Source organism: Equus przewalskii, chromosome 14 (genome assembly GCF_037783145.1).
Source record: "Equus przewalskii isolate Varuska chromosome 14, EquPr2, whole genome shotgun sequence".
Lineage (NCBI taxonomy): Eukaryota > Metazoa > Chordata > Mammalia > Perissodactyla > Equidae > Equus > Equus przewalskii.
The window spans coordinates 45,676,187-45,704,072 of NC_091844.1; the positions used below are offsets into that span (position 1 = coordinate 45,676,187).

At 36.1% G+C, this 27,886-nt stretch overlaps 1 protein-coding gene across 2 annotated transcripts in view; it reads left to right on the top strand.

Annotated features, from left to right (window-relative positions):
- PSME4 (proteasome activator subunit 4) overlaps positions 1-27,886 on the top strand; it is an 84,699-nt gene that overhangs the window by 1,406 nt on the left and 55,407 nt on the right. The window contains exons 2-6 of one of the 2 annotated variants that reach the window (XM_070573889.1): positions 16,140-16,280; positions 16,962-17,078; positions 22,483-22,548; positions 24,657-24,701; positions 26,570-26,719. In XM_070573889.1, the coding sequence (XP_070429990.1) occupies positions 16,140-16,280; positions 16,962-17,078; positions 22,483-22,548; positions 24,657-24,701; positions 26,570-26,719 (519 nt within the window). The remainder of the gene's footprint in view (positions 1-16,139; positions 16,281-16,961; positions 17,079-22,482; positions 22,549-24,656; positions 24,702-26,569; positions 26,720-27,886) is intronic. The other variant, XM_008531599.2, reaches the window with a different exon arrangement.

Genomic DNA, 27,886 nt, shown 5'->3' on the forward strand with positions numbered 1-27,886 from the left:
ACAGGATGATTCTTATCTGCCATTTATTAGGGATCCTCTGACAAATTTCTCATCTCCACTTGTGGTGGTGGTGGGAATAATAATTGCTTTTCAATTAATAAGCAAAACTAAAACACTTACTTTGCTCTTTTCAAAGAGTGACCATAAAATGTCAAGGTTAACAGCTCTCCTCTTGATTGAGGGTAAAGAAGTTTGTGGTGTTGAAATCCATAGGAGACTTGGGGAAAAAAGAAATGCAACAGGGAGAAGAAGCACTTTTAGTGAGAAGAATGTTTTATAAATGATTAAACTTCAGATGGTTTTTCAAGTGAGCCTCCTAGCTGTTTGTGTTATTCAGGCCAGGAAAAATAAAGTTACTTTGTCAGTTTCAATAATTCCCCATTTTTGTCACTTGGATTAGATTTGCTAGAGAAGAACCATGTAGGGGGAACAGAAACAGCTCTTAGGTGCACAGTATATGAATATACCAATGAATGACTGCAGAGCTGGATCAGATTTATGAATCTAGAGTCTGCACAGGCATAGTTAAGCATTGTTTTCTGACATTGTTACTGTTTGGCAAAGTAGCACCTAGAGTTCTATTATTTTTGGCTTATTAGGTATAAGTAGTTTTTACCTAGAAAGGGCTAAAAATACAGCGGAGACAGTCCTTGGTGTTTAGGGCAAGATTGCAGCTATATGGCTTAACCTAGGAACTGCAACCCGTTGATATCTAAATAACCAGCCAGAAATGCTATGAGGTAGAATTTTATTTTGGAACGGCGGTTGAATGCTGCAAACTGATTCTTGGGATTGCGCTGTGAGACATTTTGAACTTGGTGGGACATGTTGTGATCTTGGGTGTATTTTTTTCTCCTAAGTCACGTTAAGGTGACCTGTTTATAGTTGTGCTTGTTTTTTAAGCCATGTGTGTGTTGCACAAGTTTATGTCTAAATTATGCCAAAACATGTGACGGTAGCTTTCAATTACCTCAGTAGTGATCATATTTGGTACTTTGTAGAAGAATGGAAAGTGGTAATGAAATTAAAATCTAATTTCTACCATTATCTCTGTGACTGTGGGAAAGTTGCTTTAATCATGTATTTCAGTAGTCCATGTATTTCAGTATTGTGAGGGAAACAGCGGGGTTGGACTAAGTAATTCCTGAGAAACATTCCTGCTCTGGTATTTTATGACTTTATTTTTTATCTTGTAGAGCCTCGAATAAGCCAGTGTGTGTCTTTCTACAAGGACTGTTTGAGCAGTTTGTAAAGTACTGGAAATAGTTGCGTAGATCTAGTACATTCCTGAAGACCAGAGTGTAAACGTTGTTCAGAGGCACTGGGACGGATCCCTGACCAGAAGTGTACACCCCTAATGTGGGTGTCCCAGGTCTGTGTAGGGTAGAGTTCTGGTTTGAGAGGTACTCAGGCTCCCCTTTTTTGATTTGTACCTAATTTTAGTAGTTATTGTAATTCTGTTTCAATCCACTTCAAGACTTGCGGGTCTGTTTAGCATGTCTGTGAAGAAAGGTTATTTTTGTGTATTTTAAAAATTGGCCCTATGGTTATAATACCAGCTCTCTTGTACAGACAGTTTAAACTATTAGAACTGCCTGTTGCAGAGAGATTGTGTGATGTAATACATCCCAGGGCCAGTTTTTAAGAAGCAAGGAAACGAACTAGAGAGGCACAGACTGGTGGTCTTTGGAAAGCAGCAGTAAAGACAGCTCATGGCCACTAAGTGGAAGGTATTGGTCCATAACCGGATGGCCTATGTAGAGAAGGAAAGGAGTTGAAGAAAGATAATCTTGAAACTGGCTTTTTCTCCCTTGCCGTTCTGGAACTTTCATAAGAGGCAGTGAGGTGTAATCCGAAGACCTGGGTTTATCTGTACCTGGCTTTGCCACCAGCGCTATCATCTTGGTCTTGCTTAACTTCTCTTAGCCCTAGAGTCCACTTTTGGAAAGTGGGAATGTAGACTGTTAATGGTTTTTCAAACTTAAAATTTAGCAGCGGACTATTTTATAAAAGCAAAATCTTAAACACAAAATTGGACTCCTCAGACCAGCTAAAACCACGCTAATTTTTTTTCTTTAGCAATTCATTGATAATAGAACCCCTTGAAACCTGCTCAGGGCACCAAAACATATGGTTTGAAAAAGCACTGGTCTAGTCCCTACGAGCCTTTCTAGCTCTGTGTTCCGTTAAATTCCTAGCTCTGGAGGAGGGGGAAAAGGAGGGAGAACAAGTGTATAGGTTACAGTTTCCTACAAGCTTACCCTATCCCTGATCATTTCTTTAGTGTTTCTTTTTTTTTTAACAGAATTTTGATTTTAGTGAAGTATGTGGGCTTGGTGTATTATGAAGCAAATTTAGATGCCTTGTTTGTTACAATGAAGTGTTCTATTCTGTGCTGTTTTGTAATGAAATGACTGTGTATTATACTGAGGCATCATTTCATTTGCTAATTGAACTGTAGCTCCCTTGTTTAATTATTATTAAGAACATTATGTGTCCTTCCTGGATAGGAGTTGGATTATCCCAGTTGAAACCACATAATGTATTTAATTAGATTATATAACCCCTGGAAATGTAAGTTTGGTCAAGATATGAGTTATCGAATACACTGACCTCTCGTGGAAAGTAGTAATGTGGCTACAGGAGTACCCAAATTCTTAGCATCTCTGTGTTGAGGAAGAAAGTAGAAAATGCTGACCACTGAATCTCAGTTGTCTATTAACATGATATACTTAACAGAATACCTAATGTTTGAGTATTGAAATTGTGAAGTTCACAATAGATACAAGTGCTTTTCATTTGTAAAAGAATCTCGAAATGTTGACAAAATTACTACGTTCATCAGTGTGAACCATTTAGAGAAAGTAGTAGAAAAGGTTTGTCTTTGTTATTAAGTGACCACAATCAAAATGGAATCATAATTTCTTTGTGGTGAGAAAGTTGATTTTCCATAGAAAAAACAAAATAAATGAATTAAGTGATTTGGGGGACATGAATTTTTCTGACAAAGTTGTATAATAGCATAATAAGCTATCCTTCACATTTGATTTTTTTTTTTTAATTAACAAACTTAATTTTTTTAGAGCAGTTTTAGGTTCAGAGTAAAACTGAGCAGAAAGTACAGAGAGTTCCCATATACCTCTTGTCCCCACACATGTACACATTTAAATTTTCATAGCAATGTCAAACATTTTTTAAGAAAAATATTTGAGGCCTTTCCCGTTTTCCAGGGACCTCTCTTAATCATTCTTTTAAAACACCTTGTCAGGGGGCTGGCCCCATGGCTGAGAGGTTAAGTTCACACACTCAGCTTTGGTGGCCTAGGGTTCGCAGGTTCGGATCCTGGTCACGGACCTAGCACTGCTCATCAAGCCATGCTGAGGCGACGTCCCACATAACAGACCTACAACTAGAATATACAGCCATGTACTGGGGGTCCTTTGGGGAGAAGAAGAAAAAACAAACAAAAGCGGCTTTTCAGTTTTCTCCTTGCTAGTTAACTCACAGTTTCTGCCTAAATTTCGTTTGTCAATATATGTGATTTGAACAGTTTTCTAGTATTTTTTATTTGGTTTTCTTTAAATTTTTTTTTTTGGAGGAAGATTAGCCCTGAGCTAACTACTGCCAATCCTCCTCTTTTTGCTGAGGAAGACTGGCCCTGATCTAACATCCATGCCCATCTTCCTCTATTTTATATGTGGGATGCCTACCACAGCATGGCTTGACAAGCAGCGTGTAAGTGCGCACCCGGGATCCGAACCAGCAAACCCCGGGCCACCAAAGTGGAATGTGCGCACTTAACCGCTGAGCCACTGGGCAGCCCCTAAATATTTTTTTATTATGGAAAATATCAAACATATACAAAGTAAAACAATATAATGAACTCAATGTACCCATCACCCGTCTTCAGCAGTTATCAACTCATGGCTAATCATGTTCCGTCTACTACCATCACCCTCATTATATTTGAAGCATATTACTTCATTCGTAAGTCTTTCCAGTATGTATCTCTAAGGGAAAAGGAATTAAACAAAAAATCAGTACCAATACCATTCTCAAACCTAAAAAAATGAACAATAATCCATTATCACTTTGATCAACCTTGTGAAATTCTTCTTTCCAAAATTTGTGATTTTACTTTTGAGTTTCCATTTCATTTGCATTGTTTTGTTTAAGGTTTACTATAAACAGACTTCATGGACAGAGATTAAAAAATAGCTCATTAAAGAACATTTTCATATTATGACATCTTTTCCCTCTTCACTTTGGGGACATAGAATCGATCATGGGGTAACTAGGACTCCTTTGAATTATTTCCATTTTAAAAACAAAGACACTGAGGTTCATAGGTTAGTACATGGTTTGATGCAAAGTAGTAGAGGCAGGAGTGTTAGAGCAAATTATTTTCTGGGTGCCTTGTATGGGCCAGGCACTGTTTTTGGCACTTAAGCTATATCAGTGAAAGCTTTCTGCCCTTCCTGGAAGTTCCATTGTGCTCTTTCTCTTCGTGCATATTTTTGTTTATTTAGGACAGAGTAGGCAAGGTGTAGCTCCATGAAGAAATTTGGGGAAAGAAAATATGAGTTCTAAGTATATTACTTTAAAAAATTCCCATTCTTACCATTGTGTTTTAACACTCTACATTGAGGCACTGAGAAAGGCAGTTAGAAAAAAATTAGTGAAACAGTACCATTCATTGTTTGAGATCTGAGTGTATCATTTAAAAACAATTTTCCCCAGTAGTCTTTCTGCAGTGTTGTGAAATAAAATTGTCTTTGAAATACATATTCTTAATTGAAGTGAAATGGAGGCAAATTCTTGGTTTTTAAGGGATGCTTATTTATTAGAAAATAAGCACACAACTTCTAAACCAGCTTTTCTCCTTGTGGAACCTGGAAGTTAACTTTTTTCTATTAAGTGAGACTCATTACTAGTGAATCTCTCCCACGGCCACCACCCCCTCCGCCTTTAAGTATAAAATCTAAATCTCTGTTTCCCTCCAACCCTTGTAGAAAATGAGATCAAAATCTGATTCATACTGTGTGAACAGTAAGCTGAGAGCATGGTAACAGAAGCAACAGCAAGCAAACGACAACTAAAACCCTTCTACTTTCATTGAGACCGCCACTGGAATGTTAAAAGCAGCACATACTATAAATATTCCCATTTGGAATCTTGAGGTTGGCTACTTCCATATTCGGCCTACGCCTAGCATTTCTTCCCTTTTAGTGCATTCTCTCTTGATCCCTTATTCATGGTTTTGTATTCTTTGTGTACATATCTTCCTTCTCCTGTGAGCTGTCTTGAGGTCAGTGTTTTCCGTATTTACCTCTCCCTCCCTCTACTCCCAGCATTCAGTACAGTGGTGTATACATTCATAGGTACTCAGTAATATTAGAATTAACTTATTTATTCTTTGTAAACAAAAGCATTCTGCAGTTCTCAGGAATTATTACTTTTAAAGTCAAAATGGAGAAAATGAGTCTGAAATGAGGTCTATTTTTAACACTGGGTTCAAAAGAGTATATACTAACCAAAGAAGTGTGGAGGGAAGGAGCATTTTGGTTAAGGAAGAGAATGGTGTGTTTTGTTAGAGAAGAAAGTAGGTTGTATTGGTTGCATCAGGGAGTTTGTCCAAGACTTTCATTTAAAAATAAACCTATAATAATTGTTATGATTAAATACTTAGTATTAAAAAATTAGAGTATAGTTATTATAATTTTTTGATAGATGAACCGTAGAATTTTGGTGGTGGTCATCTTTTTATGCTAACTTGGATTTTTTCATAATACCTTGACCCTGAATTTTCTTTTAATTAATTAATTTTTTAATGTAAAACTTTATTCTGTTACCTAGAAAAGTAAATGGACAACTCCAACATTGTATTTTCTTTGGAAATTATAATCTACCAAAAAACAAAGCAAAGAAAAGACAAAGAGAAGTGATATAACACTCAAGTGCCCAGTATTGTAAATCTAACTTGAAACTTAAAATTTGTGACGTTCTCATAAAGCTAATTTACTTAGATGGTTTTAGTTTAATGGCCTTTGTATACTTTTGTGAGTGCTGTAAACATTACATCGTTTATAGGGTCAAATTCTATTTTGTGTAATGTTGTATTTCATCGTTGAGTTCCAAACCTGTTGACAGAATATTTATTGACCCTAAATTGTGGAATTTAACAATATAATAAAGGCTTTTTCCTTTCTTAAGAAAATAACACTTGCAGCTGTGAAATGGGTTTGAGAATAGTATTGTAGTTCAAGTAAATTAGAGGTTGCTTAAGAATTATTAAAAATCTTTATAATCTAATGGTAGACAGCTTAAATGGAATGTGTTAGTAATCTTTGAGCTGTTAAGTGTGGGTGTTTCATTTCATTTTATGACAATTTTCTTTTTTAAGTCAAGGATGAAGTAGAAGTTCTTAGAGCAAGAAATTCTCTGAATGCAGTCTTTTGCATGCGTGTTTATATTTTAGGCAGATTACTGGGGCGTTCAGTCAGGGTGGTTTGTGTTCTAAGGGGAGGTAGGTTACTTCCGAAGATCCCAATAAATAAACTGTCAAATTTCTGTACCAAACAGAGGTCCCTATTTTGTGTGTGGCAGGAAAAAGTTACCATTTAACAAATTCAGGAATGATTTAGAAATATGATTTTTTTAAAAGATTATAATTTAACAGACAAATATCTTAAGAGTTTTTCCACTTTAATTTTGGTGTTTGTTTTGGGGGAGGGTCTCACAATTTTTCAGGTATATGTTCATTTATAAGTGTTTACAGAGAATTTTTTTTTAATTTATTTTTTTTAAAGATTTTATTTTTCCCTTTTTTTCTCCCAAAGCCCCCCGGTACATAGTTCTGTATTTTTAGTTGTGAGTCCTTCCAGTTGTGGCATGTGGGACGCCACCTCAGCATGGCTTGATGAGCGGTGCCATGTCCATGCCCAGGATCCGAACTGGCAAAACCCTGGGCCGCTGAAGCAGAGCTCGCGAACTTAACCACTCGGCCACAGGGCCAGCCCCAGAGAATTGTCTAAATTGTGGGTTATGGCCAAAGGGATGTGAAATCAATTTATTAGGTCTTGACCAGTTTTGTTTTTGGGATTTTTTGTTGGTTGGTTGGTGAACTAGACTAGAATTATTAGAGTAAATTTGGAAGTAATAAGGGTGAACGTTCATGACCTTTGTTTCAGTTGTGTATATGTTTCTGTGTGTACTGGGTTATATATTACTGTGGGTTGTGGCCAAAAAGTGTGAAAGCTACTGATTTTACAAGTTTGTTTCTATACTTAAGCTCATATAATCAACACTTATTGAACTCTAAAGATACCAGGGATGCAAATGAAAAGTTGTAACAGTTTAAAAATATCAGTAACCTGAGGGATCATACAGGAAAGCATTAATAGATTGTTAAATGAGTGGCATAGATACTACTATCCTTTGTTGAGAGCTCAGAACGTGCCAGCACTATGCTGAGTACTTTACATTCATTATTTCATTTGATTTTCACAAACAACCCCGTGAAGCGTAGATACTTTGATTATCCTAATTCCACTATGGAAGAGGTCAGGCTTAGTGACTTTGTGTTACAGTGGAGATGCCTGATGACTGCAGAGCGCTTGCTCTTGACCATGTCTGTGCCCAGAAGAAGGAAAGCTCCCTGAGCTATAGAGCCCAGGAAGACTGCTCAGGGAAGGAGGAATTTGGAAAAAATTAATGTGGGGGAACAGAGATATGAGCAAATTGACTATACAACGGTCAGTACTGAGAGCATCATATTGAAATAATCAGTTACCTGTCTCCCTCTCTAGGCTGCATGCTCCAGGACCATTTATTACTTACTTTTGTTTCCGTTGCCTATTGCCATGTCTGGCTCTTAAATGACACTCAGTAAAGCATTTCAAGAAATGAATGCCCTTTATCCATGTCTCAAGAGAGAAACAACTGGGAAAAGAATAGAGGGGTCATTATTAGATGTTAATAGTGAATGACTTTATTACTCTAGAAACTGTCCTGTCAATTTTAAGGTCATAAGAAATATAACTCTGAAATATAATATGCCGAAACTCCAGTGAGTGTGTTCAACCTGTGTTGGATGGGGATTAAAGTGTCTACCTCAGATCTCCTTGTCCATTTAGAGCCTTCCATCAATTGGGTAAAGATGGTAAACTTATTTTTTAGTGTCTTTTGGAAACCTACTCTTAATGTTTTAAAGCCAATTTGCTTAATTTGGTCAAATATTTATTGTTAGTTTGAAGGTTTTTCCCCCCCTCTTTAAAAGTACAGTTAGCCCTGTTGAGCTCTTTGTAATTACATAAGCTAGTATATTCCTCAAGATATACTTGTACATTGTCAGTTGAAAAAAATGTTTCTTAGAATGTCCACCTTGTTTCATCTCCAGTTAGAGCTGAGGGTTAAATAGGTGTAGAGGCTTGGTGCCTGCAACCAAGTAGCTTTCATCATCTAAAATACAGTAATGTATACATACAGAACTATAGTATGAGATAGAACTTGAAAAATACTCACGTTTGGTACAAGCTATTAAGGGGTAGAGAGAACAGAGACTTTTCGTTGGGAATGAAGGAAGACTTCATGGAGGAGGAGTCTTAAAGGATAGATAGGCTTCTAAAGATATGAACAAATAATTCATGAGAAAATAATTATAATATGTAGTAAGCAAACCTCTTAAGGTATATTTAGCCACATAACTAATTAAAGAAAGACAAATTGAAACAGATTATATTGGTATTACATTATTTATTTATTGATTGATTTTTTTTTTTTTGAGGAAGATTAGCCCTGAGCTAACATCCGCTGCCAACCCCCCTCTTTTTGCTGAGGAAGACTGGCCCTGAGCTGACATCTGTGCCCATCTTCCTCTACTTTATATGTGGGACGCCTACCACAGCATGGCTTGCCAAGTGGTGCCATGTCTGCACCCGGGATCGGAACCGGCGAACCCCCGGCCACTGAAGCAGACCTTGTGCACTAAACCGCTGCGCCACTGGGCCGGCCCCTAGTATTACATTTTTAACGATTTAAATAGATTTTGAAAAGCATATATTGTGCTCCAGTCAGTCTGCTAAGGTGCAGTGGTTCTCAAATGTGGTGAAATGTCTGGGGAAACCCACTCCAGAATAATTAAATCGGAATGTCTTTCATGTATATTGATCAGTTATCCCTCACCAGGGCCTTGTCAGGAAACCCAGTTTTACAAATACACAGATTAAATGACTTGCCCAAGGGACTGACATGGAAGCTGTTTGAATTCTCGGCAAACTTGTTAGAACCATGCTGTTCCTGCCCGCTTGGCTGCTGTGTTGAAATCAAATATTCTGTCTGTCCAGAGTTGAGTATAATGTTGAGAGTTGCAAAGCAAGCTAGCGTGGAAACTGAAGACATTCTCCACTTTACATAACACCTAACTTGTCTTTATTCCATATCAGCAAGTCCCTTGGAATTAATATCCTTTATTGTTATTTATTTATTTGCGATAGTGTATCCTCTTCTTGATCCTCAGCTTGACCTCTTGGGAGGGGAAATGGGAGAATAAACAACGTTCTCGGTTGTGTCTTCTGACCGCAGACTGTTGTTGCTCTAGAGCTGTCTCCTGTGCCTCTTCCTGCCTCTTTCCCAAATGCTCAGATTATCTTGACTTGAGTTGCCTATTCAGAGTGATAACAGTTTTCTAATCTTTCAAGATTCAGTTCATGGATCACTTATATGTGATGAAACTTTGGTTAGAAAAAAAATGAATCACAAAACTCTAAAAATACATTTATCCCCCTTACTTCTATGTACTTTTCCATACACATCTGATGTCTCCTCGTATCTGATTGTGAGTTCTTGGCCGAAAGGGACTATTTGAATCCTACTCTTATCTAGTACATATCACTTGCTAGAGAAATGCTTTCTGAATAAACAGGTAATTGAGTGAAAAGAAAAAGAGAGGTAGGTTTATGAGAATCACACTTTTTGTCTAGTCGCTTACTGTTTTTGGCAGTGAGAAGTTGTATCTGCATTTTTAATATTATGTGTAGTGATGAAGGACTTAGTCTTGGAATAAAGTCAAAGTAATGTGTTCCTGATCCTCTGGTTTTCTCTGCTAATTTTGCCTTATTTTTTTTTTTTCTGTTTGGTGACAGTTTAGGAACAGAAGGAAAAGACTGGAACTGATATAGCTATAGCAGAGTGTGTTTTGTTTGTTTGTTTGCTAGAGGGAAGAGTTGAAGTTACTGTCTGAAATTGAATTTCGGACTTGTTCAGGGATTTCATTGGCCGTGGTAGTTTTCCTTGCTGTAAAATACTTGTCATTTAGCCCCAGCTGGCGGGTATTAAGACATTTAAAAAAATTCTTAGGTCTCCCTATTTACTCGACTATTTTGCATTTTGGTAAAGTTTTAAAATGTAACTGCTACACATTTCTTTTAGAGAAATTTCTAATTAATCTTTTTGTTGGTATTATGAATGGAACAATTTTCTTTCAGCCACCACTGTTTTTTATTTGAATACCATACAGGAAGGCTACTGATTTCAAAAAATGTATTCTGCAGAAGTATTTTTTTGGTTGATTGTTTCAAATGTTTTAGATATAATCACAGCATTGACACCACACTATTCTACCTTGCCTGAAACAATTACCCTTATTTTTGTTTCCTAGTTTACTATTTAATCTAGATTCAGAATAATGCTAAATAATAATGGTAAGCGTACTTGTTATTGTCCTGGCTCTGAAGTGCCTCTTGGAAGGATGATGCCTTAATTCTGGTACTTGCTATTTAATTAAGACTCATATGTGTGTGTTTAAATGATTTAGTTTCTTTTTGTTATACTTTGTTAATATTTGCTAATTTACTTTTTATTATACTTAGACTGTTTGGCCAGAATAATTTCCACCTGTTAGAATTAAGTCAAGGTTCTTTGTGGCCTAGTTTATGACCAGTTTTTATAGGTGTTCCACAGAAGATTGAAAAGAGGGCATAGTTTCTGTCAGTTCACAATTTTTATGTGTGTCTTTTAAAGTCAGCTTTATTAATTATAGAATTCTAATTACTTTTAGGTGGTCAGGTTAAAATATTAAAGATGCACAGTAATTGCTTTTGTTGTGTTTTTCAGCACATACAATTTCCTTTTCTTTTTTGAGACTGTGTAACAGGTGGTATTGTGTACTATTAGCAGGAGATGCATAGTCCGTAAGCACTGCGTCAGCAGGCTGACCCCTACTTTTTGATATTTTGACTTTGATATTCTGAATTTTTACTTAGGACATATTGCTAGATGTCAGGTTTTTAAAAAATGATCCATAAATACTTTTAAGTGCTTTCAATGAAAACAGTTCAATTCTGGTTTTTAAATTTTCAAACTAAAATTCTATTTTTTGTCTTTTGAGTAGGACTAACCAAAATAAATCGTTTAGTTAAATATCATTGCTAAATGTCTTACATGTTTTATAATTACAGATAGTCTCAATGTTGCTCTAAAATAATGTTAATTTTACTTTATTGATGGATATAGTTAGAACCTTAGAAACCCAGTGATTGCCTTGAAGAAAAATAACTGGTAAATTATAAAGCTTTTTGAAAACCAGTATTTTTAGTCTTTAGCCAAGCTCTAATTCTTTGTTTATTTCAGTAGCGTTGTATAATTTTATGTTTTACGTTAAATTTCCTTGTAATGTATAGTAAACTATCTTTAGGACGTATAGTAGAAAAAACCTCGGCAGTATTATTATACATTTTATTAAATAATTACTGTTCCTAGTATGTTACTCTTTCTTTACTTGGGATTAAAAATTAAAACATTTGATAAATACACTAAGGTTGTGAGGAGGAAGCAGTTTAGGAAGAGTTTTGTATTATCTTCTATTGTTTTTTCCCTGCTGTGGGAGGGTAATGACTTGTCTTCTATATATTCTGGATAGTTTAACAAATATTCTATTAAAAAGTTCAATCATGACTGTTACCAAGGTTTTCAAGTATTTTGAGACATCCATTGGTAATTTTTTAGTCCTAAATTTTTTTTTTCTTTTTTGAGGAAGATTAGCCCTGAGCTAACTTCTACCAATCCTCCTGTTTTTGCTGAGGAAGACTGGCCCTGAGCTAACATCAGTGCTCATCTTCCTCTACTTTATACGTGGGACGCCTACCACAGCATGGCTTGCCGGGCTGTGCCGTGTCCGCACCCGGCATCTGAACTGGCGAACCCCAGGCCGCCGAAGTGAAACGTGTACACTTAACCGCTGAGCCACCAGGCTGGCACCTAGTCCTAAAATTTAATGTGAAAATAAATTGGAAAAAAGGAATAGGCTGTCTCTAAATATGGTCTAAAGTAGGGTTTTTGAACACAAACAGAAAAATCAACTGGAGTACTTTTAAAACATGAAGACTCTTAGCCTCCACTCAGTATTTTTAAATTTGTTTTTTCTTTTTACAGCTTTATTGCGTTTAGCACACTCAATATTTTTGATGGACTAGAGCTAAGATGGAACCCAGGAATATACATTTCAAGAGTTACTGTCATAATTCTGATTTATTGATCTTTTGACCACATTTTCCCCTAAAGATAAATCTATACTCCATTCGTGTTTCTAGTCTCATTTTATCTATATCTTTTTTTTAAAAAAAATTGGTGTATAGTATTGTTCAGTAAAGTATGTTGAATGCGCTAGTCTTAAATGTGCATGCAACGTGATAGATTTTTGTATGTGTGCACTCATGGAACCACCACACGGATTCAGATGTACAATATTTCCAGCACCCTATAAAGTTCCGTGTTCCATATCAGTGCTCCTTCAGAGGTCACCACTGCTCACTTTGACACTGTTGATTAGTATTGTCCATTCTTTAAAATGGAATCATACAGTGGGCATTCTTTTGTGTTTGGCATCTTTTGTTCAACATGATGACTGTGAGATTTATCTACATTTTGGCACGTATCTTTGGTTGACATATGCACTCATTGCACATACCTAGTAGTGAGATTGCTGGTCATAGTCTAGACAGCCTTTGGTTTAGCTTTACTAGGTAATGTCAAGCAGTTTTTCCAGAGTCGCTGTACCACTTTATACACCCATCAGTAACAAATGAAAGGTCCAGTTGCTCCACATTCTCACCAAAACTGGGTCTTATTAAGCTTTTAAATTTTAGCCAGTCTCGTAAGTGTGAAGTGGTACCTTAATTTGGTTTTAATTTGCTTTTATTGATGAGTAATGATGTTGAGTATGTTTTCATATGTTTATTAGTCATCTGGCTGTTGTCTTTTGAGAAGTGCCTACCTGAGTCTTCTGTCCATTTTTTATTCAGTAGTGTCTTTTTCTTACTGAATTGAAGACGTTCTTATGTAATTTGGATATGAGTTCTTTGTCAGATAGATATACATATTTCAAATATCTGACTGGGCTTTTCACTTTTAATGGTGTGTAATTGTGAATAGAAGTTCTTAATTTTAATGAAGACCAGTTATTAATGTTCTTCAGTACTTTTTGTGCTCTTCAGAAGGAATCTTCTTGGACAGCATTTTGAGAAATGCTGAGACAAGAACCACTTTCTGGTTGGTGAGAACTGTTTGCTAGTTGACAGGCTAAAACAGGAAGTTTCTGAGTCATCCCCCTAAAATCGCTAGTTTTGTCAGCAGTGCTGGCTCCTCTAGGAATCCCCCTGTTGGTCTCTTCTTTTCGTAGTATTAAATTTTGGGCTCTGAGTTTTACGTCCCTGACGTTAAGTACACAGTTATCTTTCTACCGCAGTAGAAGCAGTGGGCTGCTGTAGCTGAGTTGTTTCAGTGGCTTAGAGCAGTGTTTCTCCAGTTTTTCCATGGAAGTATCCTAGCCACGAGTTAACATAACTCCAGGGGCATCTGGAGTCCTGGCAAGGCCTGAAGTAGTCACTGAAAGCAAGGAATGCTTCTTTGAACCCCTCTGTTTTATCTTAAAACTATGTGTCATGTTTTAGGGATATAGTTTATTTTCATTTGAAAGTACTATTTAAATGATTCTAGTTTTTACTCCTAAATTTAGAGTGAAATTGCGGGAGGCTTCAGGAGACTACCATGTTTATTCAGCAGCTTGCAGTACCTCTGGCAGCCCTGGGCTTAGGGTCTCTATATATTGTCTTGAATCCGTTTGCTTTACCAGCCCAGAGTGGTTGAGAACCTTTCACAGTAATTATGGCACAGGCAGAATAACAGGGCTTGTTCCTCTGTCCCCCATATTGCCAGTTGCATAGTCCCAAGGTGAGATCATGGGGATTATAGTTTGAAATTATAGAAAAAAGCTGAGTAAATACACACAGCCTGAGAAACTGAAAGAGTGCTCCTAGTGGACCAAGAATTTTGAAGAATTTCTGGAAAAAGAAAAGCAATTATGTACCCTAATTTTAAAAGTTAAGTGTAAGTTTAATTTGATCTTGGCTGCTGTTGGGAAGTGCTAAATATCATTTAAGGGACCTGTCAATGCTATTTTTTCTGTTGATTTATGTATTTAATTGTCTGTAAAATTGTCTTCCTCAAAGGAGTTTATGGTTTTAAGTATCTAGTAATTTGTTCTAAGTAAGTTTTGGTTACTTAGTTTTAGTTATTTCTGAATCCTTAAATATGCTATGATTAGTCATTCTTGCTTTTGGGGACACATTTGCCTTAAATTTGCTTACAGTTAGTGCTTTTGATTACATTGGTTCTCTAAAGTTAAAAAATTGAAAATGTATGCTTTTGAGATAAAAATATGTATTATTTTTGGTAGTAATTTAATTTTATTGTAATAATTATGAATTACGTCTTAGAAACAAATAGTACAAGTTATGCAACTTGCTGTATTGTTTCAGGATTCTAAGTAAGCCATATGCATTCTTCAATGATTCTTGTAGTTAAAACAATAAACTTATATATCTGTATTTTGTTGTTTAACTTTAATTATGTTGTGATATGCTTTTTAAAAGTAGTTCCCGGGAGTTACAAGTGTATCATTATCTTGAATGAGCTTTTGTTTAATAAAGGAATAGGGGCACAGTTCTTTTTTTTTTCTTTGAGGAAGATTAGCTCTGAGCTAACTACTGCCAATCCTCCTCTTTTTGCTGAGCAAGACTGGCCCTGAGCTAACATCCATGCCCATCTTCCTCTACTTTATACGTGGGACACCCACCACAGCATGGCTTTTTGCCAAGTGGTGCCATGTCCGCGTCCGGGATCCGAACCTGGATCTGAACCGGCAAACCCGGGGCCACCAAAGCGGAACATGCGAACTTAACCATTGTGCCACCGGGCCAGCCCTGGGGCACATGAGTTCTTTGCAGCTTAGGACCAGAGGCCAGTTAAGACCATATAACAATAAGACGGCAGTGTTTTAATTGGTCATTAAATGTTGATGAGAATTCAGTTATCATTATAAGCCTTATGTTAATAATACTTACTTGGTAATCTCTTAACTAAAATACAGAATAATTCTTTCATGCATAATGATGTATGGATATAAAATGCTTAATGTCAGAGGCATTTGAAATTAGAGTGTCACAATATATTTTTTTCTTGTGACAAAAACATAAATTTCCCCTTTTAATAATTTTTGTATGCAGTACAGTGTTGTTAACTATATGTACATTGTTGTACAACAGATCTCTAGAACTTTTTCATCTTGCATGACTGAAACTCTACCCACTGAACAGCAGCTCCCTGTTTCTTTCCCTCACGCCCCTAGCAACCACATTCTATTCTATTTCTATGAGTTTGATTAGATACCTCATACAAGTAGAATCATGCTGTATTTTTATCATTGGCTTATTTCATTTAGCATAGTGTCCTCAGGGTTCATCCATGTTGTAGCATTGTAGAATATGACAGAATTCCCCCTTTTTTTCCTTTCTTTTTTTTTTGCTGAGGAAGATTCTCCCTGAGCTAACATATGTTGTCAATCTTCCTCTTTTTGCTTGAGGAAGATTGTACTGAGCTAAAATCTGTGCCAGTCTTGCTCTGTTTTTTGTATGTGGGGTACCACCACAGCATGGCTTGATGAGTGGTGTGTGGGCCCGCACCCAGGATCTGGACCTGCAAACCCTGGGCTGCCCAAGTGGAGTGCATGAATTTAACCACTACGCCACTGGACTGGCATCTCACCGTACCTATTTTTAAAGGCTATATCAATTTTTCTCTTGCAGATATATTCGACTTTATGGGAGAAAATTTAGCAAAGAAGATCATGTTCTTTTTATCAAGTTGTTATATGAGCTGGTATCGATTCCAAAACTGGAAATCAGCATGATGCAGGGATTTGCCCGTCTCTTGATTAACTTGTTAAAGTAAGTCAGTTTCCTTTGATTTCTGCTAAGATTTTTTTGGTTTGTTTCTTCAGGGTTTTAGAGAATGAAAACCAAGCGTTCTTTGGTAAGAAGACGAAGTCCCAAATTGTGAGTTTGGAAAAAGATTGCAGAAAACTTTATTATAAGTTTAACCATATGTGTTAATTAACCTTTAATTAAAGCCATCTCCTCCATGAAGCCTTCTCTAGCACGCACTGAACTATGTCTTGTTTCATTTATATATAATTTATATATATAATTATATAATATATATAATATATATTTATATATAATTATATATAATTTATATATAATTCTCTTCCCTTATATAGGTTGTAAGACCCTTCAAAGGGATCATTTATTCTTTTGCTTATCCCAAGGCACCCAGCACAATGCTGGAAACATTAAGAACTCCATAGATAGTGTGGGAAAAAATGAAATTCATGTACAATAATGATGGCACAAATTTACATGTCTCTTTTCACCTGGTGCTCTTTGAGGTTTAAGCAGCAGCAAGAATCTGGTGCATTGTTCTTCCTGATACTGTGTTCTGCTGGTGCTGGGCTGTGGCTGGGAAAAGCAGAACCCGGTGTGATGACAGCAGCATTTAACAGCTGTCCTCCCTCTGTAGTAGGTACCTGTGTACACATACATCCATATGTATTTACTTTTTTTAATTAGGAAAAAGGAACTTCTTTCAAGAGATGATTTGGAGTTACCTTGGAGACCTCTTTATGACATGGTGGAAAGGATATTATATTCCAAGACAGAGCACCTGGGATTAAATTGGTTTCCTAAGTAAGCATTTCCTTTTAAAGTACTTCTTTGGGAGCACTTGGGGGCTTTTAGAAGGTTGATCACAGTTGAGAAATGATAAGCAAGCAAATATACATTTTAATGTGTTCATTTCTGTGTAACTTGACTCCTAAAACAATTTATGGCCCTCTTTAAACTATATCCAAAGCTGCACTTGAGAATTTGCCACCAAGGTATCTCTTAATGGCTAACATCACCATACTGGCCCAAGAAAGCAACGGATTTTTATTTGAAATCTAGTATTTTGTCATTAAAAGTAATACACATTTGGCGTTCTTTGTAATACATCCACGTGTTTTAATTCTCCAAGTAAAGTGAATGCTTCAAGAAGAGGAGCTTTGTGTATTCCAGGGGGTGCCCACATCCCAGAGAGTGCACGGTGCCAGTGAAGGAAGATCCATTTCAGTGACTGACTGTTCTTAGAGCATAAACTATTCAAATGCACGCTCCTTGGTTTATGTTATTTCCTAGTAATGTTTAGACATGCAGAGAGTATAAATCTCTTGCTGATTATGGCTTCTTGTATGTGCATCCTTCCTCTTCCAGCTCTCTAAGTTGGGTATGTTTTGTATTTTGTTCTGAATTTACAGAGTATAATATGATCACCTCTCCTTTTTGGTTGATAGTGATTTCAGCCTTGACTCCGGAGTATCATTTCTGCCCCACAAGGGTTTGTCCAGTTGCGATCTAGCTCTTAATGTTCTCAACCTTAGTACGTTTGGCTTAAAATTGTCTTAAATTATTTGTGATTGAGGTTTATTTTCAGGAAATTTTTCCTTCCATATTTAATAGCTGTTTCCTCTTATTATCTAGAGTTGTTTGTCATGTACATATGTACTCATTTCCTGAAGAGCACCATTTTATATGCCTACGTTATTTTCCTTTTTCTCTTTTATAAATTGTCTTTCAGGCTTTATTTCTGTGGTTTCTCTTTTGATCCCAGACATGTGTATGTTATTTCGTTACTTCTTGTAGCCTCCCCAGTTCAGTTCATTTAATGCATGATTAGTCCTCAGGCTTCATTCATCATTCAGTTAGCATGCTGTCTTTGTTATACCCTTACTGTAGAATTGTTTGAAAATGATTACAGATGGCAGACTTAAAAGATTTTCAAGTCATAGGTAAATAGTGAAATGAAAACCCAAAATTTAACATAAAAACTTTGTTGTAAAGATACCTTTTGAAGAGCCGGCCTGGTGGCACAGCACTTAAGTGCACACGTTCTGCTTCTTGGCAGCCCGGGGTTCACCAGTTTGGATCCCGGGTACAGACATGGCACTGCTTGGCAAAAGCCATGCTGTGGTAGGCATCCCACATATAAAGTAGAAGAAGATGGGCATGGATGTTAGCTCAGGGCCAGTCTTCCTCAGCAAAAAGAGGAGGATTGGCAGTAGTTAGCTCAGCGCTAATCTTCCTCCAAAAAAAAAAAAAAAAAAAGATACCTTTTGAGGTGATGGGGTGATGGCCCCATGGCCCAAGTGGCCAAGTTTGTGCGCTGTGCTTCACCAGCCCAGGGTTTGCCGTTTTGGATCCTGGGTGCAGACCTGCACACTGCTCATCAAGCCGTACTGTGGTGGCATCCCTCATAGAAGAACTAGAATGACCTACAACTAAGATATACAACTATGTCCTGGGCCTTTGGGGAGAGGGGAAAAAAAGAGGAAGACTGGGGCTGGCCAGTGATAACAGCTGTTTTCCTGGAAATTTTGTCAGTGCTTATCGTTCTTTCCCTGTGTCTTGGTATTATTACCATGTCTTTTCCTGAAGCTTCACATTATCCCTGCTCTTGTGGAAATCTTTGTCCTTAAAAGTTACGCCGTGGCTATTCCTGGTCTTTTGAAGAGCCACTGTGTCTTTGCTGAAATCTTTGCTGTACGACGGTACTTTTAGTTTTTCAGTCCTCGCAGCTGTTCTCTGTCCACTGAATTTCTGAGAGGGAATCATTTAAGACACATTAAAATTTGCTTTTCTACTTAAGGTTCAATTTAGCACACTAGTATGGCAAGTGTTTTGAACTTTTAAAGCCAAGGGATAAAATTAAGACTTTTAACAAATATTTTATTTTAGAAAATCCCTTAAAGAGGCCTTTAATGTGGCATGCTTTTGGAAATGGTGTTTTGTTTTGAGTATTTTCATCTTAGATGTATTCTGACACATTTTGAAACAGTTTTGTCAGCTGACTTCATGTGTTCCTACTATTTTTAGAGTACTATTTTTATAATCAAAAGTGAAGGATTGCTTCATTTGTTAACTGTCTTTCAAGTCTTAAACTCCTGTGCCTTCTTTGTCCTTGTTGAAACCACTACTTAGAGTGCCATGCATTTCAGCCCGATTTTAAAGGCTGGTTCTGTTACTTGGAGCAAGGATTATTAAGCTGCTTCTCTTCCCCTTGTCTTCCTCTCTCTCCCTCCCCCTCTCCTCTCCTCTCTTTCCTCCCTTCCTTCTCCTTTCTTTTTGCCTCAGGAGCAAAAGACCCTCTTCACTCTCACCTGTTTCTATTTTCTACTGGGGAAACAATTTGTAGGGTTTTTTATTCAGTAGAAAAATAGAAATTGGAAAGGACCTAGGTGGTTGTGAGCTTGATACTAGCAACATAAGAATTGCTTATAGTTTACTTCATAAAGGAAGCATTTGAATCTTATGGGCTTGGTTTTAAGTCATAAAACGATGTCCTGTAAACTTAATTGCAGTGGCATATGCAAGTTACCGCTGTAGGCAGCACACTAATGAAGGGTATTGCTGTTAACAAAATGTGGGGATTTGTGCATAGATCAGCCTTTGCAAATTGGCAGACAGTTCATATTTGAATTGCTTTGTGTATAAATTTGTTTTAGTTATCACTGTCAATTTAGTTTTTATGGGTTGTTTGGTTTTAAGGTTTACATATTTGCTTCACGAGTAGTTTGGCCCTAGATAACTCATTTACTTAAAAAAAAATTTTTTAGGGCTGGCCCCGTGACTGAGTAATTAAAGTTCGAGTGCTCTGCTTCGGCAGCCCAGGGTTTTACCGGTTCGGATCCTGGGCGTGAACATGGCACCGCTCATAGGGCCATGCTGAGGCGGCGTCCCCCATAGCACACCCAGAGGCACTCACAACTAGAACATACAACTACAACTGTGTACTGGGCTTTGGGGAGAAGAAGAAGAAGGAGGAAAAAAAAGATTGGCAACAGATGTTAGCTCAGGTGCCAATCTGTAAAAAAAAAAATTTAAGTATTTTTCTTTTATATGTATTGTTCTAAGAGGATCGTACATTGTTAGACTTTTTCATTTTTCCTGTTAATCTCCCTATGAAGAAATTTGTTATTTCCCTTTTCTGGTACTTGTTCTTGATGGTATTTGTTTCTCTGTTGATCTATCAAAGGACCATTTGGGTTGGTGCTCTTATCCTTAAGATACAGTTAATTCCTTTGTTCCCCTCCTTCCCACCTTCAACACATGGAAGTGGCATGTTCTTAACCTCTTTTGGGTGTTTCTTGGCACATGTGGCCACATTTCTAAGCTTAAGTTACTTACTACCAGCAGCTCAGAATGATATCTAGCTACAGAATTTAACATGATAATGAAACGATGGAAGTAATTTCTCTAAGGACCTGTTGCTGTTTAAAATAGTTTACAGTTATTAATAAACAATGATTATTAATGTGATATTTGCAGTGATTTTTTAGCGTGGTATTTGAGGAACATTGTTTGCTTGTTTTTAAATTCTACTTTTACTTTTGTTTTTAAATTAGGGAATAAATGGTTTATTTTTATTATGACTTCGATAGTGTTTCTTCCAAAGTTATGTCTGTGTTACAGTGATCTTTCTTTAGAAACTTCTCTTTCTAAAGCAACTTAAAAAAATGCTTAGTTCAAAATGATCAGGCTCGTCATCACTTAAAGCGATTAGACATGCTCTTTTTATATGATTGGTCAGGATTATTACAACTTAATAATTGCCATAGAGGCATATTTTAAGTAATTGTAATGAAAAACCAGTGTTATTGCAACATCAGTAATGAAGATATTATACTTCATTTATACCTTTCCATGGTAAAATTATCTTGACCCTAATATTGTGTGAAGTGACTGTGAAAAATGGCTACTTGCCAATTTAACCAAGCAATATTAGATTTTGAAAGATTAGATATGAGATGCGTAGTGTTTGGTTAACTGATGATGGATTTGTTTAGATTTAGAGAAAGCAGGTAAAACTGAGTTCTTCTAGATGAAGAGGCACAGTCTTAAGAAAAAATGCTATATAAACAATTATCATTAAATTATAAGGTTAAAGCAGGGGTATATAGAGTATGCCAGTGTCACAGTTTCCCAGTTCATTTATGAAAAAGCAACTATGATTATTTTGAAATTAAATTTTAGGTCAGGAATTGTCAGGTGAAGCTGAAAGTACTTCTGGCTATGGGCAGTCCACACTGCTCTCACCTTGAATATATCATTTGCTGTACATTTCTCTGGTTTAGAAGTGAATGTTGTCCTGATAGTTAGGTAAGGCCAAGGAGGCAGGAAGCATAACCCTCCAGGTATATATAAGTCCACTATCTTAGTAAAGTAACTGTAGCTTTTGGCTTTTCTCAGCCTTCTCTGCTACATATTTGGCACTCACTTTATTAATATCATCATAAGGAATCATAAAGAATGTCATCATAAGGAAAGTGTGACCCAGAGAGGAAAATTCACACAGTCATTTGTTGAAACTGGGACAAGAACTCAAGAACTGGGACAGGAACTTAACTTTCTGCCCTAATAAATAGGGTGGCGGTTTGGGGGGGAAATTCCTATTTTGATGTGATTTCCTAAATATAAACTAATAGCTACAGTAGGATAAATGTAAAAGCAAAGTGAACACAAAAATTTAGTTCTTAAAGAGATTGAAAATATAGTTTATCTTGGATAAGTATGACATGAAAATGATAGTTAACATTTATTGTGCTTAATCCTGGGCCAGATAACTGCTTTCTTTATGTTATCTCATTTTATTTTTGTCACAGCCTTATGAGAATAGGTATTGTTGCTCTTACATAGATGGAAAAACTGAGGCTATAGTATTGCACTACTAGTAAGTAGCCAAACTGGTCTTTAAATTCAGATCTGTCTGACTGCTAAGCCCAAGCTGTGAACCATTACATGATAAACTACGGCTTTCTTTTCAACTTAACATGCCTTTTCTACGAGGAAATAGGGTCTGAGAAAACTCATCCAAAGCTTAGTCCCTCTGTAGATCCCTTTTGATTTTTTTTTAAAAAAAGTGTTTTGAATTACCACTTTAGTATTATAAATTTCCAGCAATTGGAAAAGTGTGTGGTGATTATTCACTCCCTCTAAAAATTAGTGAAATATAGTCTAGTAGCATCTAGCTTTAACCTTTTATTTTATTTTTAAACAGAAACATTGTTCCCTTCATCTTGAGCGATTACAAGAATCCCAAAAGGTCACTATACAGATATCACAGGTTAGAGAGATTGTACCCTTTTCTGGCTAAAGAGCATAAATCCAATGGCACAGGCCTTATATAGAAGGAGGGGTTGAAATTGACTATTTAGAGGAATTAAATCACTTTCCCACACAGGCTCTTCCTCTACTGAGTGAAGCAGCAGCTATCAAGTATTATAGTTAACCTCCTATTTTCCTGAAGAATGAAAGAAACTGGAGAAAACATGTAGCTGTGCTGCCTTTTATGACCTGCTTTCCAGAATCATTTTGACACTATATGGAAGTTTGTTGGTAGAATAGAGAAGTTACTCAGTGAAGAGAGCAGGTTCTCTGTGTCGTACTCCCACAGAAACAGAAACACAGAAAGTAAATGTGAAGTTACCATGAACACAAACTTTGAGGACTGGTAGCATTACAGATCTTCTGCTTGTTTCTTTGGACAGAGAGTGTACCATTTTAGAATTATGTTTTTAAAACTTGCGTTTCAGTTGATCTATTATTTAGTTTGGAACTAGATGGCTCTTTAAATCTTGCCTCTTAATTCCATAATTTGTTTCTAAATGGAGTTCTTTATTCCAAACTAAAAGAAGATCCGAAGATCTCTACTCTTTGTTGCCCTAATAGAAAATGTTTATTGAGCATTGTAAATACATAAATAGATAAATATAAACCTGTATAAATATGTATGAACACATAGCCTTGTTATAAGCACTTTGGAAATCCCCAGAAGTATAAATCATAGTTGTGATCTTCAGAGAGTTTTAAACAGAGTTAGAGAGAAGTTTGCCTTTTGGTTATTTTTACCGGGCAAGCTAATATGTTTTATGAACTAAATTCTGTGTTTCTGAATTGCTTAGCTTGTTTGTGAGAGAAGGTGGAACCTTTCTCTGATAATCAGAGAAAATGCTTCATGATGGCCCTCTGGCCATGCGGTCATCTTTTTTATTTTAGAATTACCTCGTGAGTTGTAGCCCGGTTTCCTGTTTAGTTAATTTTTTTCTGAATAGTTTGAAAATTAAAGGGGATTCCTACGACTTCAAGTAGTGAAATTATAGTATTCTGTCTTGGTTACATAATATATTGACTGTTTGAGCTGAGTTTGGTTTGTGTTAGTCCTTGGAATTTCTTTGCAGATTAGTTCTTGAGTTTTCAGAGAAGTTCGATAGACTTCTGAACTTAAGAATTTCAGGAAGCTTAATGAGAAAGCGTCAGGTGGAAGCACTGCCTGAAAGTTACCTCTTTCCCCCATAATTTTTTTTTCTTGAGATTTGGAGACTTGTTTTATTTTTACTTGTACACATCATACTGTAAGTAGTCACACATCTATTTTAAAATTTCAGTTCAAAATTACCTAATGCCCCTTTGTTTTGTTTATTTGCATTTGACCTCTTTTCGACGATGGTCTAGTTAATATTTTAAGTATTCCATTCTGGTCCTGTGTGTTTAAACCAGGGTACATTGGCCTTTTCATTAAAACAGAAATGTTTATTATAAATTCATATACAGATATTTATGTTTTCCTGTATTCACTTGAGCCACCTACAAGTTGGAAAATAAGTAGGAGCTTTTAATGTTAGTCCACTAACTTTTTAACTAGCTGATCAAAAAGATTCCTGTTGCTCTTTTGGATGATTGTTGCTGATAGTAAAGTGCCTTGGAAGGTTATAGAACTCTCATCAATTGGTTACAGAAAACTAGTTTCTGGCAGTTGCTGATAGAAGCATACCAGATTTAGGTATGTCAGCTGTTTGTGTTTTGGTGTAAAAACACTTTAATAAAAATTAAAAATTAGTATGTGAAGTTTTAAGCCACTGAGCATACTTGATGTGTTGATAAGTATGGTCATTGCTGCCTACCTTGTAAAGATTGAAAATGATTTGTCCTTTTCCCAGTTTTCTTCCCTTTAGTTCATAGCAGAGAAAGAGCAAAATGAGGGCAAAGGAAAGAGTAGATGAAGTAGTTTAGGTAATTCTTGCAATTCTGTCTGTGTGAAAGAAAAGGATTAGTTATTGCGTGTACACATATAATATCTAAATGAGCATGTCTTAGAGATATTTATTAATTGAATTAGATGTATTCTTAAAATACACCAACCTAATTTATCAAATGGCTTTCCCCCCCCCACAGTTCTGTAGAAAATGTCCTCAAAACACTCGTGAAAAGCTGCCGACCGTAAGTAGCTTCTCAATTTATAAAGCCTCTTGTTTCTGTGAGCTTTTCCCCATTTATAGTATGCTTTGAAGAGGAAATTAAAGATATAAATAGTTTCCGATGTTGTGAAGTTATTCATGGGGCGCAACATATCATTTCCAATTCTTGAACTGATCTTTTCAGATTTTGTTTATAAATTTAGAAATTTTTGAGTGATGTGAGTGTCAGTTGTTAGAAAGTAAGAATGCCATAATTTATGTATAATTGTCTTTATTTGAAAGATTTCCTAGAGTATAGTTACTCAGATCAAAAATATTTTCCAAAATGAGCATTGTAGCTATTGCATTAAAATATAAGTAATAATAAAAAGGTGGTCCATACGTTTTTTTCTAGTATGTTCTCTTTCGGTAGAATATTTGACTTTGAATATTGCATATTCTGATGTTTAAAGATGAATATGAGTAGAATTTAGTTTTAATTAATTGAAGTCTAGTTCTGTGGGCTTGCACTATTTTTTTGTTCTTGTTAATCAAGCTGTTCTAAGACAACTTATCCTGCTATGGATGCAGTGATTTCTTTTGAATGGAAATTCCTATATTTATCATAAGCTTATATGAGTTACAGTTATTTTATAAATCAAATATTTGTTGTTGACCTACTATGCCACCCAGTCTTGGGCAAATACATTTTCAGGATATAAAATGTTTCCCTTTTAAGAGACTTAAGATCTAACCTGAGTCATAAGCCACCAATGAGCCATGTCACTTTTTGCTAGGCAGTTATCCTCTTGGCCTCTATTTCCTCACTGGTAATTTGATCATCACAGAAGTGTTTGCTGGTTTTTAGGTTCTTAAGTAATTCATAGAACATCCAAGCTTTTATTTTGGATTACTAGGCTAACAGTTGACTCTGAAAAATTAGGAAAGGGAATTGATATATAAGATCTTTGAAGGTGAAATATATTCTACTTTTTTTTCCCTCCAATTCTAACCTGTTGCACAGTGACCTGGCGTATAAATGCTTGATGAAATCAACAGAAGTATTACTAGAAATGTAATTTTGTTTTTCTCGTAAAGGAATGAAGTGATTCTAGTTAACAGGTATATAAAGATCTAATAGGATTGATAATATGATACGTAGGCCAGACCTACAAGTGTATTTGAAAGGGTTTCCTGACTTTTTGGGCCATACTCAAATCAGAATTTCTAATGCTCTTTCTTATTTTAAACCCATTACTGAATATTTGGTAATTATACCTGGGTCCACTTTATCTATTTACCTTTTTGTGTGTATACGCACACTTCAGATTTTAATTTTGTAAATCTTCTCTACCCAGGGACGCTTTTGCCCATTTCGTAGAGTTGTAGAATGGTCGAGCCTGTAGCACCAGATCATGTGGTCCGGTCCTCTCTTACAGGAGCACTGTGGCCCACTGAGGGCAGATGGTTTGTTCACAGGCACCTAGAGATTCCTGGGCTGATGTTCTCTTCTCACCTCACTGATTATCCACTGCTTATACAGCCTGGATTCTCTACGACAAGATTCTTTTCTGGTGCTGTTACATAGCACATAGGAACTAAAAATACAGCAACCATGTTTTAAGTTTATAGGTGATTTGAGTGACTTTGTATTTTTCTTAGTTTTATCAACTTTATAGCATTTCTCTAAGTCCCATAGACAAGAAGAAAATTTACTTTATCCTTAGTGTGACAGGTATTTATTTTAGAGTTATAAAAATATGTGTTCCTTATAGGCTACTTTGACATTTGTAGTGTGTGATGTATCTTATGAAATCCATTCCCCCCTCCCCTTTTTTTGTCAGTTATTTATTGATATTGTAGAGCTTTTAGACAATGATTCAGAAACATGAAAACTTTCTTCTTTATTAGATATTTTCCAGCAGATGCCACAGCTGAGATGCTAGAAGAATGGCGGCCTTTAATGTGCCCTTTTGATGTAACAATGCAAAAGGCCATCACTTATTTTGAAATATTTCTTCCTACCTCCCTTCCTCCAGAACTTCACCATAAAGGTTTTAAGTAAGTATATACATATCTTGACAAATTCTAGAATACAGCAGGAAATACAGATATATAAGCAAACTATTAAAGCAATAATAAGTAAAAAAAGCCTTTTACCAGCTCAACCATTATGTTTATTATACTTGAAGTGTGTGAAGGCTAAAACAGTTAAACATGATTGAAAATAAAGGAGTAATGCTTATATATCAAACCAAGTAAGATGAGGGCTTTAAGAAATCGAGAGAGAAAAAATGATAAATGCAGAAGGAGTGGAAAATACCAATAAATAGGTAGTAATAGAAATGTTAACTTGTATAGAATTTAGGAAAAGGAGAAGTATTTTCCTAAAACTTGGGTTTAACCGTCATCACATATAGTTTTTCTTGGATCTTTTTTTTCTTTAAGATTGGCACCTGAGCTAATATCTGTTGCCAGTCTTCTTTTTTTATTTCTCTTCTTTTTCCCCAAACTGCCCCCCGTACGTAGTTGTATATTCCAATTGTACTCTGTGGGACGCCACCTCAGCATGGCTTGATGAGTGGTGCCATGTCCGTGCCTAGGATCTGAACTGGTGAAACCCTGGGTCACTGAAGCGGAGCGCTTGAACTTAACCACTCGGCCATGGGGCCGCCCCCCGCTTGGGTTTTTTTTATAATCTTTTTTTCTTTTACTTTTTCTAATTTTTGCACCACTTTTAAGAACTATTTTTTTCTAGATGACTGTAGGTATATAATAAACCCTAGAATGAAAAACATTTGGACTGTACTTTTATGAAAAAAGAAAACAGTATAAAAAAAGACTGGAAGGATAATAGTAATTATCACTGTCGTGGGTTGATGCTTAGTTTTTCCCCCATGTTTTCTACAGTGAGATGTCAAATCTTTTATTTCTGTCAAATCAGAAATTTTGTATATAGCCATATATTTATGAAATGTTAGTTTTAATTTAAAAATTCTAAAAACTTATAATTTCTTTGAGATTTGTAAAGATTGGTTAATAATATTCAAACATTTTCTTGCCTCTGTATTCTCTTCTATTTCTTTAATTTGAGATAGTTTTCCCCACTATAATTTAATTGCATCTAACACTTTGTGGCTCATTTCTTTTGTGGAACATTTACTATAGTGCTAGTTAATGGCGTAATTACTAATTGGCTTACTAAAGAAAAGAAAGTAAGGAAGAGTT